Raw genomic sequence first — 22146 nt, 5'->3', positions numbered from 1 at the left:
TAGAAGGAATGCAGGGATGCAGAAAACAGATGATGAATTATGGTAGATCAACAGAGGACTGACATAAGCAGAGAGAAATCCACTTGGTAGAAACACAGTGGCAAATGAGTTGGGACTAGAATATTATCTGGGAAACTGCCTTAGCAAAAATATCAACAATATTATATAGATATCTCTGTATCTTTCATATTAAGCCACAAATGGGACCTCTCAAAAGCCATGAACTATATAAATTTTAAGTGAATATACCACCAGTGTTTTCATTTCAGTCCTTCCCTTGTTTGTGTAATTGGGCTACTCTTATGTAACATGGGATAGAAGCCAAAATTGTTTTTACATAAAAAGTTTCTTGCTTCATATTTTCAGGCAATTCATCACAAGAGGAGTTCAACCCTAATCTATGGCTATTTGTATCATTGGATGAAATCATAGTGTCTTTGGCCAATAAAGAATAGGAACAAACTTATATTCTAGATTGTTTTTCATTTGAATAGAGGGCCTCATCTGCAGAGCTCAAGAGAAATAGGCTAAAAATTCCCAATAGAAGGGAAGGAGGCAACAGAATAATTTTGGAATGATTAGTGTGACAGTCTCACTCATGAACAAAGTTCAAAACAACCATAGTTACAAAAACATGACCTTAGCATATATGTGTTAGACCTGCATGATCTGCATCAAGCAAACCAATGTATCAATAAGATGTTCTACTGGATTTTTATTTCCTTGTTCATACAGATTCCCAAATTTGTCTCTGCCTTTAAGACTTCAAATATCAGTCTGTGCTATTATAAAACCCCTGAAGATTTTCACCATGAAGGAGATGTTGTAATAGGTGCATTTTTTCCTATTCATACTTATTACTCTCCAAACAAAGTTCCACATCCAACTATACCGTACCAATATATGGACAATTATTTACAGTAAGTACGATTATTCATTTTTAATGTTTAGAATTCTTATAATTTAGTACATGTGGTCATTTAAATGTACTAATACTTTAGTTCCCTTTTAATATAACAACTTCTCTTATAGGTACTCTTATAGATATTCTAAAATATATTCTTTAAATTAATTATCACTCTGCCTCTTTCTACTTTTGGTGGAATAAAATGGTATCATTGAGTTTATTCATTCTAGTTTTCTCATTTGATTAATAAAGTATACATCTTCTTTGCAATTGCTGTTATACTACACTGTCAGAATAGTTTTCAATATTATGACCTCAAAGAAGGATAAAGTATTCTCAGGCTGACCTTGTTGCTCATGTTCTGGGTGTGTTCTTGTGCTTACTTCACTAAATGAAGTAAGTCCTCAGTGTTTCCCTGCTGCTTGATTGAGGAGACTGTGCTTTGGTACATACAGCTGAATTCAAATTAGTGTCTTACAATTAGAAGTTGTGAATGCTTTTGTGCTGCACAGATATTTCATCTATCTCATATTTTTATAAGTGTTTCTTTGCTGATTTAATTTTTATTTTCCACTTTCCAGTGTTTACTGATTTATGCTGTTTGCAGTATTTTCATTTTCATGGCTGAATTTACCAAGACATCATGACTATGAGGGGGTCATCTTTTGGCTGTTTTAGGTTTTGTGAAATCTTCCAGATGGATGGATAGTATTAGACAGGTCTTTATGAAATAGAGAGAAATATTCTTATATGTTTCCTGATAAAGGAGGTGAGATGTATTTATCCCAATCAAACCTTCTAATCCCATAAAAACAATCTTATATCTGTACTTATTCAGAAAGTAGGGCACTAAAATAGAACATTAACGCTTTGAAATCCCTTTAAACACATAAGGAATCCAGTTGAGAGTTAACAAGTAAAAAAATAACCAGAAGAAATACAGGTGTAAAGGTAAATTATGCTCAGTGTGACAATATTATGTGTTTGGTAAAGTTACAGTGAGGTGCTAAGAAGTATATCAAACATAGTGGAGGAGAAAATAAGTTTAGGTATGAATGCATATTGATCATTATGTTACCCTGAGAGATTTATTTTTTTTGAAAAATTAACTAGCATTTATAGGTATGGAAAATTTGATTTTTAGATAAAATATTGGATTATCAGTCTATTTATTTTAGAGAATCACAAATTGTATCAGAAAAAAATCACAAAATTTTTTCAAATGCTTGTAAGGTATTGAGGAATATCTTTTATTTTATCATAATTATTGTTCTCTGTTTATTATTCCTGTGTCCTTTACTCTCAGCAATTCAAGCAAATACTGTAGTTTTTGTTTTGTGATCATAAGTGTTTGGCTTGTTCATTATAAATAAAATTATTTTCCTTGTCACAAATATTTAACATTCATTAATATTCCTTGTCATTATGTAAGAAAAAATTTAAATTCATGACATAAATATATTCATGATATAAATTTAAATTCATGACATAAATGTATTCATGATATAAATTTATTATAAAAGTGTTAACAATATTATCTCATACAATTCATTTGCGAAGTATACTTTTTTATTTAGAATTGACCACAAATAGATATACATACTGAAAAGCTGACAACATTCTTTATCTTTCTTACTTAATCCTTTACTTATCTGTTTGGATATTTTCTATTTAGTTTAAACAGATGATATCTTATCTCCATCTGTAATTCTTAATCTTTATATGTTTGTACATCTACAGACAAATAAGTGGGCTATCATTATGTTCTGGTATTTTAAAGGCAACTTTTTCTGAATAGTTCTTTCTTTTTATCTATCATTTAGCAAGTGTAAGAAGTGAATATTCATTGTGTAGAGTGTTCCTGATGGATATAGAATAATTTTAAGAATAAATAGGCTTTTTGATTATTACAGTATTAGTATAGTCTTTTCAAATTTATTATCATTTAACATTTGTGTGTGTCCACATTCTTTCTTTGTAGCTCACAATTTCAGGTAAAATAAAAATTGTGAGGACAAATTTTCTCATCTTACACAGAGTATCTTGAGATCAAATTCAGACCCTCGAAGCCAAATCTAGGATCCTATAGTGGCTTAGCCAATTTATTAGGCAATATTTTCAGTCCTTTTATTGATCTTTCTAGTATTTTTACAAATCCAGCTGAAAATTCCTCTTTGTTTTTATGAGAGTAAGTTATTTTCTCACACATCAATTAAAATATGGGTGTGAACATATATCTCAAATTGGTTTTTATCTGCCATATATTCATATCCTATATTTGTAGCTTTATAAAGTTGGAATATCTATAGAATATATCTCTTGACCATGTAGATACTAGTTATGTACCATCATCAACAGTTTTTCATAATAAATAAAAATTCTAATATCTGGAATCTTAGTTTAAATATTTCATTTTATGATATATTTTATTCATGCTTGATATTTTATATTCAATGATCAAATTATGGCAAGTTATACTACAGCTAGAAGGTTTTAATATGTATTCCCTGATAATATACACAAATTTATCATTTTGAAATGCAGATATTTAATTATAAATGTATAAACACCAATCCAAATGAAGACTACATTTGTTTGAAAAATGAAGAACCTATGAAATATTCAATTGCCAATTTTTTATTTCTTTTGTAGATAATGAAATCCTGGGTTCTTTATGTCTATCATATGTATATTTTCAGTTAATGTGGTTCAAATCTTAACTATATTTTGATTCTGAATTTGCCTTTGATTGAAATTCCTCTCTTTGAATTTCAACAGTATGGTTTTTCAGTACAAGGAGATAGACTGGATCATGAGTGCTCACAAAATTCCTTCATGGCCTTCCTTTTATTTATATTATGTTAACTAGAAAACCTTTCCTTGGTGTTTTCTCTGTTGCTTCCATTTTCCTTCATTCATTCCTAGTTTATGCTTTTCATTGGCTCTTGGGTATTGTTGTAAGCTTTTTATCAGTGTGTTTTGTAAGTAAAATTTGATTTTTGAGCAAAATCAGAAATACCAACCCATCAGCTCATAAAATATGCACCAAACTTTCTGGCCTAAGGGTGTTTGGCAAAGGGTTACTGAGATAAGTACTGGCATCTCTTGTTTTTCAGTGTAGTAAGGAATACTAAAGGCAGTAAGAGAAAAAGGCCAAGTAACATATAAAGGAAGACCTATCAGAATCACAGCAGACTTTTCACCTGAGACTATGAAGGCTAGAAGGTCCTGGGCAGATCTCATGCAGACTCTAAGAGAACACAAATGCCAACCAAAACTACTATATCCAGCAAAACTCTCAATCACCATAGATGGAGAAACTAAGATATTTCACGACAAAACCAAGTTCACCCAATATCTATCCACAAACCCAGCCCTAAAAAGGATAATAGGAGGACAACACCAATACAAGGAGGGAAACTCCACCCTGAAAAAAGCAAGATAGTAACCTTTCATCAAACCCAAAAGAAGTTAAGCAATCAAATTTAAAAAATAACGTCAAAAATGATAGGAAGTAACAATCACTATTCCTTAATATCTCTTAACATCAATGGACTCAATGCCCCAATAAAAAGACATAGACTAACTGACTGGATACGTAAACAGGACCCTACATTTTGCTGCTTACAGGAAACACACCTCAGGGTCAAAGACAAACACTACCTTAGAGTAAAAGGCTGGAAGACAATTTTACAAGCAAATGGTCTCAGGAAACAAGCTGGAGTAGCCATTTTAATATCAGATAAAATTGACTTTCAACCCAAAGTCATCAAAAGAGACTCTGAGGGACACTTCTTGCTGGTCAAAGGAAAAATACAACAAGAAGAACTCTCAATCCTGAACATCTATGCTCCAAATGCAAGGGCACCCTCTTTCATAAAAGAAACTCTATTAAAACTCAAAGCACACATTACACCTAACACAATAATTGTGGGTGACTTCAACACTGCACTTTCCTCAATGGACCGATCAGGAAAACAGAAACTAAACAAGGACACAATGAAACTAATTGAAGCTTTGGACCAATTAGACTTAACTGATATATATAGAACATTCTATCCTAAAACAAAAGAATATACCTTTTTTTCAGCACCTCATGGTACCTTCTCCAAAATCGACCATATAATTGGTCACAAGACAGACCTCAACAAATATAAAAAGATAGAACTAATCCCATGCCTCCTATCTGATCACTATGGAATAAAAGTGGTCTTCAATAGCAACAGAAACAACAGAAAACCCACATACACGTGGAAATTGAACAATACTCTACTCAATGACACCTTGGTCAAGGAAGAAATAAAGAAAGAAATTAAAGACTTTTTAGAACACAATGAAAATGAAAACACAACATACCCAAATCTATGGGACACAATGAAAGCAGTGCTAAGAGGAAAACTCATAGCCCTGAGTGCCTCCAAAAAGAAAATGGAGAGAGCATACATTACCAACTTAAGATCACACATTTTCATAGTGCCACTCCTTGAGCCAAGCATATGCAAACCATCACATTCCATTGCCTGGTCCACATAGGCTTGTTGAAACGGAAGTCAATGGGCCATACCTGGCCATAGCATAATAATAAATACATCTTGTCTGACACCTAAAGTCCCAATCATCTATAGCAGTCTCAACAATGTTAAAAGCCCAAAGTTCAAAGTCTTTTTCTAAGATTCATTCAATCACTTAAATGCAATCCCCAAAGCAAGACAGGAAGATAGCTCTTCAAACTCCAAACTCTGTATCTCGACATCTGATGACAAAGTGGACTTCAGTTCCCCAATTCCTTTTTTATCTTTGTTGAGTGTAACAAAATTTTATCTCCTGGGTTGGTACCACTCCCTGTTACCTCAGAAATTATCTCACAGTACTGGCATCTTTAACATCTTAGGATCTCCATGTCAACTTCAACTTCACAGCTTCTTCTTCCAATGTATGGTATTCACATATTCTGGGCTTCTCCAAATGGCTTGTATCACTTCTCTAGCTCTGCCCTCTGTAGCCCTCTAGGCTCAAATTAACTGCATTCCACTGCTATTGGTATTCTGTGTATTCATCTCATGGTATTGACATCTCTAATATAGTAGGGATTTCTGTTGCAACTAGGATTCATCAATAGCTGCTCATAGCATGTTTTCATGGTGCCATGCTTCAGCTACTTTGATTGACCCCTTAACCCTGGATCATTAACGGCAGCTGAGGTTTCACCTTCACAATGGCCTTTCATATCTACTTATAATGACAAGCCTCAACTGCTCTCCATGACTGCCTCATACCTTAAAAAACAGCACCACGGGGCAATTCTTACACATTACCAAGCTTACCTCCAGCTGTAGGTGCAACCGTAGCTACCTCTAGAATACAGCCTCTTTTTGCTCTCAGAAAACACTTCTCAGAACTCACCACAGTGATGCAGCTCTCTTCATAATAACTGCTAATTTCTTAGCTCCAGCTAACCAGCACAATCATTCCAGTAGTCCCTTCTATTCTTGACTCTAAAGCTAGAGATACATTGCGATGCTGCTGAGTTCTGCTGTTTTCTGGGACTGAAACGTTGTCCCTTTTACTCTATTCCATTATCACCTGCTTGCTGTTTTCCAACACCTTCACAGACTAAACTTGACTATCCTGAAACTTGCTCTATAGATTTACCTTAAACTCAGAGATCTGCTTGCCTCTGTCTCCTGGGAATAAATGTGTGCACCCCTATTCCTGGACCTAAACTTAGTTGGGTAGGATCTTCACCCAAAGCCCTAGTCCCTTATTTGCTTTCTTTCCTTGAACACAGAATTCAGCTCCATTCTACTTTTCTGTTCCCCATTAATATTTGAACCATGTTTTGTAGCTTTCCTTTTTCAACCTGTTTCTTTTCATTAAAATGTTCTTCAAAAAAGTGAACTTTAGTGACTATACAACAGAATTTACACCAGGCTGTTTTTGAGACTTCCTTTTTGAAAATAATTAATCTAAATCTACCTTCTGGAAAGCTAGGACCAGGGACCTATGCCCACAGTGACATACATATGCAAACAAGGCTTCTTAATAGTTTCTCTCTGCCAAGCATATACAAATCTTTTTACCCATCTCAATCATCTCAGATTTACTCTCCTCTTTCTTTATTATACAAAATTATTATAATTAACCTATGTAATACATTCTGTGGTACTCATCCACTTCTGTGTTTATAGATCTCATTTGACAATGGTCAACCAAACATGTGATAAATGATAAAAATGCCTCTCCTCCCATGAGCTACTAATTGCCAATATATTTTTTTCTGGGGGTGTGATTCTTCCCCAATTCTTTATATGGGATTTTGGTCTTGCTTAAGTCTTCAGCCTATAAACTCATAAGTCCAACTGCCCAATATGTTCAGAAAACACTGATTTCTAGTAATTACCTGCACATTACAATGATAGCTATCTTCCTGCCTTCTGGATAAAATTTTAACAGAACATTTTATTTTGTTAATAGGCCTTTCATTGATGATTAGTGTTTGAGATCTTTTGTGGGGAGATGTGTTAAAAGATGCAAGGTTTGAGATTTTTAGAAGTCTATGTGATATTTGAGCTCTCTGTATTCTCTATTCTGCTTTCAATTCAGGGTATAAGAATTTATCAACTGCTCCAGTGCCATCTCTGCCTGAATGTTGTCATGCTTACTTATATGCCACAAGTATACTAACAGAATAAATCTATAAGCAAACAACACAGTTAAATAATTTGTATGAACTATTGTCTTTTCACAGGAATAGAACAATAGCTAAGATAGGATAACAACACAACCCCTTAAATGTTTTTAAAATTTTTACTTTATAAAAAATATCTAGCTGAGTTTAATCAAGAGGCAACTGATAGTTATTGTTATTACAACACTCATTTTCATGAGTATTAGTTAGATACACTTTTCTATTTTCTATTGCTATATGCAAATGATACATATTTGATTTTTGAATATAATAGATTAATTGGTATCACTATTTGAAATGTGAGAGTAATATTATACCAGGATCTCCAGCGTTAGCTCTTGTTTTCCTTAAGAACACAGTGTGTATGAGAGAAGGACTATTGTCTGGCACTTTGCATATGACTCTTGTAACTAATGATCTAATTCCCATATTACTGCATTCTTTTGAAAGAAACACTATTATCATTCTGTATCTTGGGATTTTGGCTGAATTCAAGAGAGTATTTTTTTGTAATAAATGAACTTTGCAGTTTAATTTAAAGTCAGTTGTAGAATGGGTGAGAAACTATTAGTGCATTTGTGCAGGTGACAAAATCAACCTTTGTTATATATTCACACTTTTTGTTCACATTAATACTTAGATTTTGTCGTATTTACCTGCCTTTTGAGTGATAATACTGACATGAGTGTATACCAGACATAAGCTGGCAGAGTACACAAATAGAGATATACACAAGAGAGGGGCTGAGGAGAGCATGATGTCCATGAGTGCGTTTCAAGATATTCACTAGGTTTCTTCTTGGATTAAAACAACAACTACCAATTTTTTTATGATACACTTTATTTATAGCCTAAAATCATATAATTTTAAAACAGATATTAAATTTCTTAGAGTTGTTTATATACTTTTGGATGTAATTTTATCTATTGCTTTAAAGCGATTGTTCCTTTACTACAATAGCTCAAATCATTGAACACATATTTTTCCTGTTTTTTTTTTGTTTAGTTTTTTATTGTTTTTCAAATCTCTGTAGGTAGACTGTAAAAGAGTAGTGTATGTGCTTTCCTAATCACTTTCAATGTCATATCTTTTGTTTTCCAACCCCCAAATCATCCTATTGAGTCTGAGATTTGTAAGCTTTAATATTTGCAGTTATCACTTGGCTGACAGTAGAAATTTAAATCCACAATGAACACAAGGAAAAACTTGAGTCAAAAATAGACAATGATATAAAAGATGCATCACTGTACATATTCAATTCTTATATTATCTGTGAAGATCGATATGCTGAATATGTTAGAATCTTAAAATTAGGGAATGTCTTCTAACTTGTCTAAAGTTGGATATAACTAAGAATTTTCCTACCCTATCTTGCTAATATTAAACAATTTGCATAAAAATTAATAAGTTCTTACCCTAGCAATTGTAACATATCAATTTCTATTTAATATTCATACAAAGCTGGAGATTAGAAATTTGCATTTGATTTCCCCAGCATATTTACTGTCTACTTGAATTAAATATTTAACTTTAATTCTATTGTTTAATGTAGATACCTAAATGTATAAGATTACATTACTATTGTCTATCCTCATGTAGTAGAAACATTTTATACAATTATGAACTCAGTTTACATGGTATATTCAACTTAAAAATATGTATGTGTGTGTGTATGTGTGTGTGTAGGTGTGCATATGTTGTATATTTACAAGTATATGCATATGTATGGTATATATGTCTGCATATTATTGTGTATGCATGCATACATGTATGTGTGTATGCATGCATGCATGTATGTATGTATGTATCCATGCATTTTATATGCCTGTCACAAACTGAGTTTTTTAATGTATCCTATGTATCCTGTGTATGCGTAATAACAATTTTTAAGTAATTTTTTATTTGATAATTGATTCTTGGCCCAAATGATATGAAAACAGTTATTGGGAGCTTTTTGTATTTACTAATATAATGAGGTCTCTTCTCTAAACTCCAACAGAGAATAAAGAGAATTTATAAACACAGAATTTTAAAAAGAAAATTAAATTAAGGACTGACTGGTGAAAAAAATCATTATATGAAACTCATTGCAAAAAAATACTCCTTTTTATTGGATATTTTCTTTATTAACATTTCAAATGTTTTCCCTTTCCAGGTCTCCCCTCCAGAAACCTCCTATCCCATCGTCCTTCCACTGCCTCTATTAGGGTGCTCCCCTACCCACCCACACACCCACTCCAGCATTCCTGCCCTGGCATTTCCCTACTCTGGGGCAATGAACCCCCTCAGTCCCAAGGGTAGCTCCTTATACACCCTCTTTTGCATGTGTAAATCATAAAGCATGTGTAATTTGTGAGGTGATATCAGGACCATTGTTGTTTGTACAATGTAATTCCATATATTAGTTGCCTCCAAAAGAGATATACCAATGTCATAAGAGGCAGGAAAACTTGTAAGTCAAAAGAGGAAGGATATTGGGCTAAATCAATCACTATAAAAGAAGATGGATTTTAAGAGGAGCTACTAGAAGTTGATTTCTACCTGAAGAGAAAAATGATTTCCTATAGAAGTGTAGATAACTTATGCAAGGGAAAGAGTGTGATGGTGGGAAAGAAAGAATGATTGCATGAAAACCTATTACGTGTGAACATAGATACTTAAAGAAATAAAAAAAGAAGGAAGTTTTTATAGTATGTAAGTATTCACAACAGTCTGGTTATTACTTTTTACCTGAGAAAATAAAGTAAGATGAAATTTGCGACAGACCTTGTTCATTGAAATGACTCAGCAAAAATAGGAACCAATTCAGTCTGGACTCATGACCTCATGATAATCTCCATTTCTGACCAGATGTGGATCAGTGTGTGAAGTGTCCAGAGAGTCACTATGCCGATGCAGAGAAGAACCACTGCTTCCAGAAAACTGTGAGCTTTCTTGACTATGACGACCCCTTGGGGAGGACACCGGCCAGTATAGCTCTGAGTTTGTCTGCACTCACAGCCTTTGTAACCGGGGTCTTTGTGAAACACAGAGACACTCCCATTGTGAAAGCCAATAATCTAGGTCTCAGTTACACCTTGCTCATTACACTCACGTTCTGTTTACTCTGTTCTTTGACCTTCATTGGTCAGCCAAATGCAGCCTCCTGCATCCTTCAGCAGACCATATTTGGAGTTGCATTTACTGTGGCTCTAGCTACTGTATTGGCCAAAGCTATTACTGTAGTCATTGCCTTCAATGCCACCTTTCCAGGGAAAATGATGAGGTGGTTAATGACATCAAGGGCTCCAAACTATGTAATTCCTATCTGCACTCTGATCCAACTTCTTCTTTGTGGACTATGGATGGCAACTTCTCCTCCATTTATTGACCAAGATTTCCAAGCTGAACATGGACACATCCTACTTTTTTGCAACAAGGGATCATCTGTAGCCTTCCACTGTGTTCTGGGATACCTCTGCTCCTTGGCACTTGGGGGTTACACCATGGCCTTCTTATCTAGAAATCTGCCTGATACATTCAATGAATCCAAATTTTTGTCATTCAGCATGCTTGTGTTTTTCTGTGTCTGGGTAACCTTTCTTCCTGTCTACCACAGCACTAAGGGGAAAGTCATGGTGGCTATGGAAGTGTTCTCTATCTTAGCTTCCAGTGCAGCCCTCCTTGGCTTCATATTTGCTCCTAAGTGTTACATTATCTTGTTGAGACCAGACAAGAATACATTTCATCAGATCAGGCACAAAACACATTCTTAAAGTAATAAGTCTCTTAAAATTTAGTTTAAAAAATACATTTAGCTTCTATATTAACAAATCTTAAGAGGTTTGAATTCATTCACTATTCCATAGTAAACATTTGTTTACAATTATAATATGAATTCCAGTCTATCCAATTTCATTTCTTTAACCAAATATATTACAGCATTCTATTTGAGGGAAATTTTTTCATTTATGATGACCAACCACATCTGCTCTCTTGCTCCTCAACTTCCATGAGTCTATGAAATGGTGATAATGTTGATAATGTTGATAACCTGGATAATGTTGAAATTTTAGTCTTTCTTTGATATACATTTTTGTCATTTACTTATTTTAATTAGCTTATTAACCATAATTTGCATATTATTTCCTCTTCCTGAAGTAATAATATTCGTAATATAAAATGTTCATCAAAATAAAATATCTTAATGTCCATTAATGGATTGTTAGAAAACTTTGTTGTTACATAAGTATTTTGTAATTTTATTATATGTTCAGATTTCAATATACCATATTTCAAAATGAATAAAATTGTGTTTCAAAGATATCTAGACATTTATTTAATTTTTAATGTTTTCTTTTGCTTTATGTTGTTATATTAAAACAACAATGGATTTCACTAGTAGCGTTGGAGGGGAGTATAAGGACAGAGAAAAAGGAGAGAGGTGATTGGAGAATGGGTGGAGAGAAGGTTTATGGCACATATGGGAAGGGGGAATCTTGGAGAGGGAAAATCATTTGGAATGTAAGCAAATAATATAGAAAATAAAAATATTAAATAAAAAAATAACACAGAAAAATAGAAAAAACTGAGTCACAGTTGGAAATAATACTTTAGTTTATTATAAATGTATGTTACATAGCAAGGTTATATGTAGAATTATGTAAAAATTTATCTTATTATTCAAAATTAAAATGCATCAATCCAGAACAGTTGATTTATAGTGGACTACATTCAGCCCATATTCATAATATGGCAGATTATGTTATGTGTTCAGTTATTTGACATCTAGCTGATTATTCTCACTTTCAAAAAAGCTGCCACCCTGAGAATGAACTGTCATACCTTATAAAAAATATGCCTCTAGATTCTTAAATGTTGGAGTATATGACTGATAATTGCAAATGATTATAATGATAACAGTATGTTAGCATACTTCACCATTGATGGCTAAACTTATGAATCTAAGCAAGATTTTTAACAGATAACTCTTTTCATGGTTTATAAATGATGACACTCTTCACATATACTTATGACCAAGAGAATGTTAGAACACATATCCAAGGGGAGAAATGATATACTTTCATTTCTGGAAAAAAAAAAGCATCTATTTGTGCTTAGTAAATTTTGTATGAAAAAGCACTCTGATATATCTATACGTCTATCTGTATCTATATTATTTATATATATATATATATATATATCTGCATTTATAGATAGATATAGTTACACTGATATTACTATAGGTGCTAGAATAGACAAAATATGAAAATAGAACACACATACACATGAATATTGAATAATGCTCTTCTCAATGATAACTTGGTCAAGGAAGAAATAAAGAACTTAAAGACTTTTTAGAATTTAATGAAATGAGAACATATCATACCAAAATGTATGGGACATAATTCAAGCAGTGCTAGGAGAAAAACTCAAAGCTCAAAGTACCTCCAAAAAGAAAATGGAGAGAGTTTACACTAGCAGCTTGACAACACACCTGAAAGCTCTAGAACAAAAAGAATAAAATACACACAAGAGGAGTAGACTGCAGGAAATAAACAAACTCAGGGCCAAAATCAACCAAAGAGAAACAAATACCAAATATCAAAAAAAAGAGAACTACACCAAATATCAAAAAAACCCAAAAAAACAAATATACAAACAAAAAAACCCCAAAAAACAAAAAACAGGAACTGGTTCTTTGAGAAAATCAGCAAGATAGATAAACCCTTATCCAGACTAACCAGAAGGAACAGAGACACTACCCAAATTAATAAAACCAGAAAAGAAAATGGTGATATAACAAGAGCAATTGTAGAAATTAAAAGAATCATCAGATCCTACTACAAGAGCTTATACTCAACAAAAGTGGAAAATCTGGATGAAATGGACAATTTTCTAGGCACATACCAGGTGCCAACATCAAAACAGGATCAGATAAATCATCTAAATAGTCCCATTAGTTCTGAAATAATAGAAGCAGTTGTTAATAGTCTCCCAACAACAACAAAAAAAGTCCAGGTCCAGATGTGTTTAGTGGGGAATTATATCAGATCTTCAAAGAAGAGCTAATACTGATACTGTTTAAATGATTCCACAAAATAGAAATACAAGGAACACTACCCAGTTCATTCTATGCAGCCATAATAACATACCTAAACCAAAGAAAGACCAAGCAAGGAAAGAGAATTTCAGACCAATTTACCTTATGGATATTGATGCAAAAATACTCAACAAAATTCCTGTCAACCAAATCCAAGAATGCATCAACATGATAATTTACCATGATCAAGTAGGCTTCATCCCAGGGATGCAGGTATGGTTCAATATACGGTCAAGGGTACACAAATTAGAAAGGAAGAAGACAACATATCTCTATTTGATATGATTGTATACTTAATCAACCCCAAAAATTCCACCAGGGCACTCCTAAAGTTAATAAACAAATTCAGCAATGTGACTGGATATAAAATTAACTCAATTAGGATTGTCAGCTGGTACAACCACTCTGGAAATGAGTCTGATGGTTCGTCAAATAATTAGACATAGTACTACCAGAGGACCCAGCTATACCACTCCTAGACATATATCCAGAAGATGCTCCAACATTTAATAAGGACATATGCTCCACTGTGTTCACAGCTACCTTATTTATAATAGCCAGAATCTGGAAAGAACCCAGATACCCTTCAACAGAGGAATGGATACAGAAAATGTGGTACATTTACATAATGGCATACTATTCAGCTATTAAAAACAACCAGTTCATGAAATTCTTAGGCAAATGGATGGAACTAGAAAATATCATCCTGAGTGAGGTAACCCAAACACAAAAGAACACACATTGTATGTAGTCACTGATAAGTGGATATTAGCCCTGAAGCTGGGAATACCAAAGTACAATTCCCAAACCACATGAAGCTCAAGAAGTAGGAAGTTCAACGTGTGGATACTTTGGTTCTTCTTCTTCTTCTTCTTCTTCTTCTTCTTCTTCTTCTTCTTCTTCTTCTTCTTCTTCTTCTTCTTCTTCTTCTTCTTTTTTAAAGAATTATTTATTATTATATGTAAGTACACTGTAGCTGTCTTCAGACACACCAAAAGAGGGTGTCAGATCTTTACAGATGGTTGTGAGCCACCATGTGGTTGCTGGGATTTGAACTCAGGACCTTCAGAAGAGCAGTCAGTGCTCTTTTTTTTTTAATTTATTGATATATTTATTTACATTTCAAATGATTTCCCTCAGTCAGTGCTCTTAAACTCTGAGCCATCTCTCCAGCCCACTTTGGTTCTTCTTAGAAGGGGGAAAAATGCCCATGTTAGGAGATAAAGAGACAAAGTGTGGATCAGAGATTGAAGTAAAGACCATCCAGAGACTGCCCCACCTGGGGATCCATCCTACATACAGTCATGAAACACAGGTACTATTCTGGATGCCAAGAAGTGCTTGCTGACAGGATCCTGATATAGCTGTCTCCTGAGAGGCTCTGACAGTGCCTGACAAATACAAAGAAAGATGCTCTCAGCCAACCATTGGACTGAGCACAGGTCCCAATGGAGGAGCTAGAGAAAGGCTCCAAGGAGCTGAATGGGTTTGCAGCCCCATAGGAGAAACAACATTATGAACCAATCAGTACATCAGAGGTCCCAGGGACTAAACCACCAAACAAAGAGTACATATTGAAGGACCCATGGCACTAGCCACATATTTAGTAGAGGATGACTTTGTTAGTCTTCAATGGGAGGAGATGCCCTTGGTCCCAGGAAAGCTTAATGCCTCAGTGTAGGGGAATGCTAGGACAGGGAAGTGGGAGTAAATGGGTTAGTGAGCAGGGGGAGGGGAGATTAAGTTGGAGGTTTTCGGAGAGGAAATGAGGAAATGGGAAAACTTTTGAAATGTAAATAAGGAAAATATCTAATTAAAAAGGAATATAGGAGAGATAGGAACTTTGGATTAGAAAATATAAGTGCCATGAGCAGATCTTAATGAGCTAATATGCATGTAATCTGTAACACTCTTATACTGAGAGCAACAGCTTCAAAGTAACTCAGGGAGTATAGCAACAACTGCAATAAAAGTGACTTTTATAATCCTGAGTGAGACAGGAGCCTAACATAAAACTTCTCTGAAAGGATCTTCCTAGCATCCAACATTCTGATAATGACAGAATTCTGGAACTCTTATATAATACTTGGTAGAAAGATTGAAGGCCCTGAAGAAGATAGGAACTCTCCACGAAGTTGAATATAGTCAAATAGCCTGGACAACTAGAGCTATCAGAAACTGCACTACCAAATGCTTCACCACAGACCCCTGTACATATGTACTAGTCAAGCAGCTTTGTTTCCATGTGGGAACCACAATAACTGGAGATGGGGCTATCACTAAAGCTGTAGCCTGAATTTGGAATTAATTTTCCAACAGCCTTAACTGGCTTCAGTGCCAAAATTCTACACAGAATTGGTATGACAGGGAGAGGGGAAGCCTAAGGGGTATTCACTGTCTCAGGGGAAAGCAGGAGGGGGTCAGTGAGGGGGTACCTGGAAGATGGGTCATTTCCGATATAAACAAAAATAGGAAGTGACAGGATCAACTAAAGAAAGAGAGGGAGAGAGAGAGGGAGAAAGGCTGAAAGAAAAAAGGAAGGAAGCAAGCAAGGAAGGAAAGAAGGAAGGAAAGAATAAACCATTATGAGTCATTGTATGTTCAAGCTATTGAGCATAGGACATATATCTCAATAAGGGAATTAAGCATAAAATCACAATCGAATAAAAAATGAATAATAAAATAAAAAAGAATAAAATCACAAATTTTGTGATTGGTGCAAAGTTCAGGGCTATTTTCTGTCACATCCTGAAAATTTATATAGGATAGAATTTAGGACTGAAGGGTTAAAATAGAGAGCCTGAGGAAAGAAGGTTGCAACAGACCCACAATGGGATCCAGCTCAAGGGGAGCCCCAAGACCTGACACTATTGCTGAGGCTATGGAGTGCTCACAAAAAAGGGACCTAGCATGACTGCCCTTCAAAAGAAACAACAAACATCTGAAACAGTTAGATGGAGATATCTGTACTTAACCAATGGCTAGAAGCTGCTGACCCCTGTGGTTGAATTGGGGGAAAATGTGGAAGCTGAGGAGAAGGAAGAGCCTGTAGGGAAACCAGCCCTCTCAATTAACTGGCACCTCCAAGATCTCTCAGACACTGGTTCACCAACCAGGCAGCTGGATGATGAGGCCTCCAACACATATACAGCAGAAGACATCCAAGTCTGGCTTCAGTCAGAGAAGAAGCACCTAACTGTCAAAAACTGGAAGCCCCAGTGAGTTTAGAGCTCAGGTGGGTTAGTGGGAGAGGTGGGGAGATCCTTGTGGAGACAGAGGGCAGGGAAGAGGTATGGGATATGGAATAGTCAGAGCAGAGTGTTGCCCAGAAGGGGAATAAAATATGGAATGCCATACACTATGCGCAGAAGTGCTTGCTGACAGGAACTGGATATAACTGTTAACTGGGAGGCTCTGCTAATGCATGACAAATACAGAGGGGGAATCTCTCAGCCAGCCATTGAACTTGGCACAGGGTCCCCAATGGATGAGATAGAGAAAGGACCAAAGGACCTGAAGGGGTTTGCAGTGCCACAAGAGGAACAAGAATATGAGTCACCAAGTACTCCTAGAGCTACCAGGGACAAATCCATCAATCAAAGAGTGCACTTGGAGTTACCCATGGCCCCAGACCCATCAGCAGCAGAGGATGATCTTGTTGGACACAAAATGGGGGAGAGACTCTTGGGCCTGGAAAGACTTGATACCATAGTATAGAGGAATACCAGGACAGGGAAGCAGGGATGGGTTGATTTGGGAAGAGGAGATGGCTTATGGGATTTTGGCGGGAGGGGAGAACCAGGAAAGGGGACAACATTTGAAGTGTAAATGAAGAATATACCTAAATAAATAAATAAATAACAGTAAAAAAAAATAATTGGACCAGGAAATTTCAAATTGGTATAATATCGACTCAATGGAACTTTAACTACTCCTAACTCTTATTCTAGTCAAAAGTGAAAATGGCTGTTAAGGCAGGAAGAACCACAAAATGTATTGTTTGCATAGAAAAGATGTATAAGGGAGCTTAGCACTAAAACCTAAGGCCAAATGAAATGATATTTTTCTAAGAATATTAGTGACCTTGAAAGGGAATATCTAGATTATTAGTTGAATTTGTAGTAATGTTCTCAGGGCACGACCCTACCATGTTAGGAGAATAGTATGCAAAAAAAAAAAAAAAAAGAAAGAAAACTTTAGGTGTTTCTAATGATTTTTTTGTTATTCTATAATCTTTTATACATTCCAGTCAACCCCCCCATCTGAGTCTGCCCTCTAACCTTTCCCCATCCCATTCCTTCTCCCCCATCTCTAAGAGGATGTCCCTACCCACATCTACACCCACCCCAGAAGAACTCTTCCCTCCCTAGGTTCCCAAGTCCCTCAAGGGTTAGATGCCACTTCTTTCACTGAGGCCAGGCCAGGAAGACCAGTCCTCTACTGGTATAAGTGTTGTGGGCCTCATATTGGCTAGTGTATGCTCCCTGCCTGTTGGCTCAGTTTCAAGAGATCTCAGTGGTCGAGGCTAGTTGAGAATGCTGGTCTTCTTATGGGTTACCCTTCCGCTCAGCTGCTTCCAGCTTTTCCCTAATTCAACAACAGAGGTCACCAGCTTCTGTTCCCTGGTTGGGTGTAAGTATCTGCATCTTACTCAGTTGGTTTTTGGACATCTCAGACAGTAGCCATGCTAGGCTTCTGTCTGTAAGCACACCATATCATCAAATATTCAACATGGTGGCATATTGGTGATGCTTGTAAAAATGCATCTCAAGCTATATATCTTATTTGTTCTTAAATTACATGTAGTGTCACATTTGGAAGGTTGGCAAATGGAGAGCAAGTGACTCATTGAATCTTCCCATATACTTTTAAAGGAATATTGAGACTATGCAGTGTATATCGAGGCATCTGGAAGGCCATAAGAAGTCATTACATATAGCTATTGAAATGAAAACTAGATTGCAGTGTAGAAATGGGAAATTTGAGGTGTCACACTGTTGGGATACTGAGAATCTGAATCACAAACATGGAGTATACCTAAGTGAAAGAAAATGAATATTATGTTTATAAATGGTATTTGCGTAATTATCTAAGCCCTTGAACGTAACATCCCAGATAATAAACATGGAGATACAGTCTTTGGTGTTATCTCTGCTTAGTTTCTATATTGCTTTGATCCAGTATTTCCTTACCGAGTTACCATTTCATACTGGGACTAGAAATATATATTCTTTACTGTACTGTAGTGGAAGCATTAAAAAGAATTTGGATAGTAAGTCAGATCACAGTTAAGAAATTGCCTTGTGTCTCAGAAGAAATTTAGATGTTGGACTTTTGAACTATGACATTTCTAATGTTGTAAACAAAGTGTTATTTATATAATATTTATGAGTGTATGGAGAAATAGAAAATGAGTTGGATTGTTTGTGTTAAAAATGTATTCTTTAGGTTTACGTATTTGGACACTTGCTGTCTAATCACCTCTGATATGTAAAAACACTCTAATATTTTAGTAGATTGGCTTCTATGCAGTATGCATTTACTCAAAATAGCTTGTTAGAGTTTATTGCACCAATCGAATTTCATTTTCCTCACTTTGCTTCCAAGTGGTATACCAACAAAGGTACAGTATTGAAGAGTGTTCAAATACTCATCAAAACTTCTAGACAGAAATGTGAGCCTAGAATTTGTTTGTATTTCTGTTCATTTATTTTGCATATTTTGTATGGAGACATTATCACCTTTGGCCATGCTCACTGAATTTCCTGCCTTTACAGAGAGTAGTCCTTTCATCTTTATCTTTGTAGTTCTTCTCCACTGTATTTAACTCCACTCAGCTTTTGCTGGCAACAAATGAAAATCCAAATACCTATTAAAGTTTACTTTTAATTCAAGTGACTCTCTAAAGATGTCTTGTATTTTTATCAATTTATTAAGAATTTCATACACTGTATCATGATCATACTCAGCCTTCTTTCCAAATTCCCTCAGATCTGCCCACTCCTTTAAGTTATAACATTTTAAAATCATTCAAAATTTTTTATTGTGTGTGTGTGTGTGTGTGTGTGTGTGTGTATTGCTTAAGCACTCTTAATTGTAGTGTCAGACACTGAATGTGTTCAGACAAATAGCTACTTACACAATTACAGAAAAGTGAAATTTCATCTTTTCTCATCTGCTATCAAATACTACTAGGATTAAGAGTAGTGTTTAGGGGCACTGAGCTTAGGTTCCAGTCCTGAGGCCTCTGGCAAGAGCCTTCAGATCTCTGCTTCAGGATCCAGAACAGCCTGGGCTGAAATGCCACATCTCCAGGTGCTGCAAGACACAAGAGGGGCATCCAGGAGGCCGACTTGGAGGAGTCAGTGTACTCCGGTGAGTCCAGCAGGCCCTGGCGGGAGCCTTCAGATGTCTACTTGGGGATATGAACAGCCTGGGCCACAGCACTCAGTCTCCAGGAAGTACAAGAGGCCTAGTGTGCACCCAGAGGCAGACTGGGAGCACACAGCTTGCACCAGCAGCACTGAGCTTAGGTTCCGGTCCTGAGGCCTCTGGCAGGGGAGCCTTGAAATCTCTGCTTCAGGATCCAGAACAGCCTGGGCTGCAACACCACATCTCCATGTCCTGCAGAAGGCCAGAGGCGCACCCAGGAGGCCGGCTGGGAGGAGTCAGTGTGCTCTGGTGAGTCCAGCAGGCCCCAGTGGGAGCCTTCAGGTGTCTGCTTCAGGATCTGAACAGCCTGGGCCACAGCACTCAGTCTCCAGGAAGTGCAGGAGGTCAGCTGTGCGCCAGAGACCACCTGGGAAGAGGCAGCTTGCACTGGTGAGTCCAGTATTGACAAGATCAACTAACACCAGTGAGAACTAGATGGCAAAAGGCAAACGCAGGAATGTCACTAACAGAAATCAAGGCAATATGGCAGCATCTGAACCCAATTCTCCTTTAACACCATGTCCTGGATACCCCATCACACCAGAAAAACAAGATTTGGATTTAAAATCACTGGTCATAATGCTGGTAGAGGAACGCATGAAGGACATACTTAAAGAAATTCAGGAGAAAATGAATCAAAAGTGAGAAGCCCTTACAAGGGAAACACAAAAATCATTGAATGAAATTCAGGAGAATACAAAAGCCAATAAGGAGGAAACACAAAAATCACTTAAAGAAATACAGGAGAACTTTGGTCAACAGGCTGAGGTCATGAAAGAGGAAATGCAAAAATCTCTTAAAGAATTACAGGAAAGCACAAACAAGTAAGTGAAGGAGCTAAGCAAATCCATCGAGGATCTAACATCAGAAGTAGAAACAACTAAGAAAACTCAAAGGGAGACAACATTGGAGATAGAAAACCTTGGGAAGAAATCAGGAGACATAGATGCAAATATCAAAAACAGAATACAAGAGATAGAAGAAAAAATCTCAGATGCTGAAGATACCATAGAAACCATGGACTCAACAATTAAAGAAAATGCAAAATGCAAAAACCTTGTAACCCAAAATATCCAGGAAATCCAGGACACAATGAGCAGACCAAACCTAAGGATTTTAGGCACAGATGAGAGTGAAGATTTACAACTTAAAGGGTCAGCAAATATCTTCAATAAAATTATGGAAGAAAACGTCCCTAACATAAAGAGAGAGATGCCCATGAATATACAAGAAGCCTACAGAACTCCAAACAGACTGGACCAGAACAGAAATACCTCCTGTCACATAATAATCAAAACCCCAAATGTACTGAACAAAGAAAGAATATTAAAGGCAGTTAGAGGTAATGGCCAAGTAACATATAAAGGAAGACCTATCAGAATCACAGCAGACTTTTCACCTGAGACTATGAAAGCTAGAAGATCGTGGGCAGATCTCCTGCAGACTCTAAGAGAACACAAATACCAGCCAAAACTACTATACCCAGCAAAACTCTCAATCACCATACATGGAGAAACTAAGATATTCCATGACAAAACCAAGTTTACCCAATATCTATCCACAAACCCAGCCATACGAAGGATAATAGGGGGAAAACAGCAATACAAGGACGGAATCTTCACCCTGGAAAAAGCAAGATAGTAACCTTCTTTCATCAAACCCAAAAGAAGTTAACCAATCAAATTTAAAAACTAAGATCAAAAATGACAGGAAGTAATAATCACTATTCCTTAATATTTCTTAACATCAATGGACTAAATGTCCCAATAAAAAGACATAGACTAACTGACTGGATACGTAAACAGAACCCAACATTTTGCTGCATACAGGAAACATACCTCAGGGTCAAAGACAAACACTACCTTAGAGTAAAAGGCTGCAAGACAATTTTACAAGCAAATGGTCTCAGAAAACAAGCTGGAGTAGCCATTCTAATATCAGATAAAATTGACTTTCAACCCAATGTCATCAAAAGAGACACTGAGGGACACTTCTTGCTGGTCAAAGGAAAAATACAACAAGAAGAACTCTCAATCC

At 35.9% G+C, this 22146-nt stretch overlaps 2 protein-coding genes across 2 annotated transcripts in view; one reads left to right on the top strand and one right to left on the bottom strand.

The window, feature by feature from the left end:
- The window catches only part of LOC127673567 (formyl peptide receptor 2-like), a 476281-nt gene that overhangs the window by 158753 nt on the left and 295382 nt on the right, over nt 1-22146 (bottom strand). The window lies entirely within an intron of this gene.
- The window catches only part of LOC127673561 (vomeronasal type-2 receptor 116-like), a 48474-nt gene continuing 27027 nt past the window's right edge, over nt 700-22146 (top strand). The window contains exon 1 of the mRNA XM_052169240.1: nt 700-920. Within this exon, the coding sequence (XP_052025200.1) occupies nt 700-920 (221 nt within the window). The remainder of the gene's footprint in view (nt 921-22146) is intronic.

Source organism: Apodemus sylvaticus, chromosome 23 (genome assembly GCF_947179515.1).
Source record: "Apodemus sylvaticus chromosome 23, mApoSyl1.1, whole genome shotgun sequence".
NCBI lineage: Eukaryota > Metazoa > Chordata > Mammalia > Rodentia > Muridae > Apodemus > Apodemus sylvaticus.
This window is presented reverse-complemented; position numbering and strand designations above follow the sequence as displayed.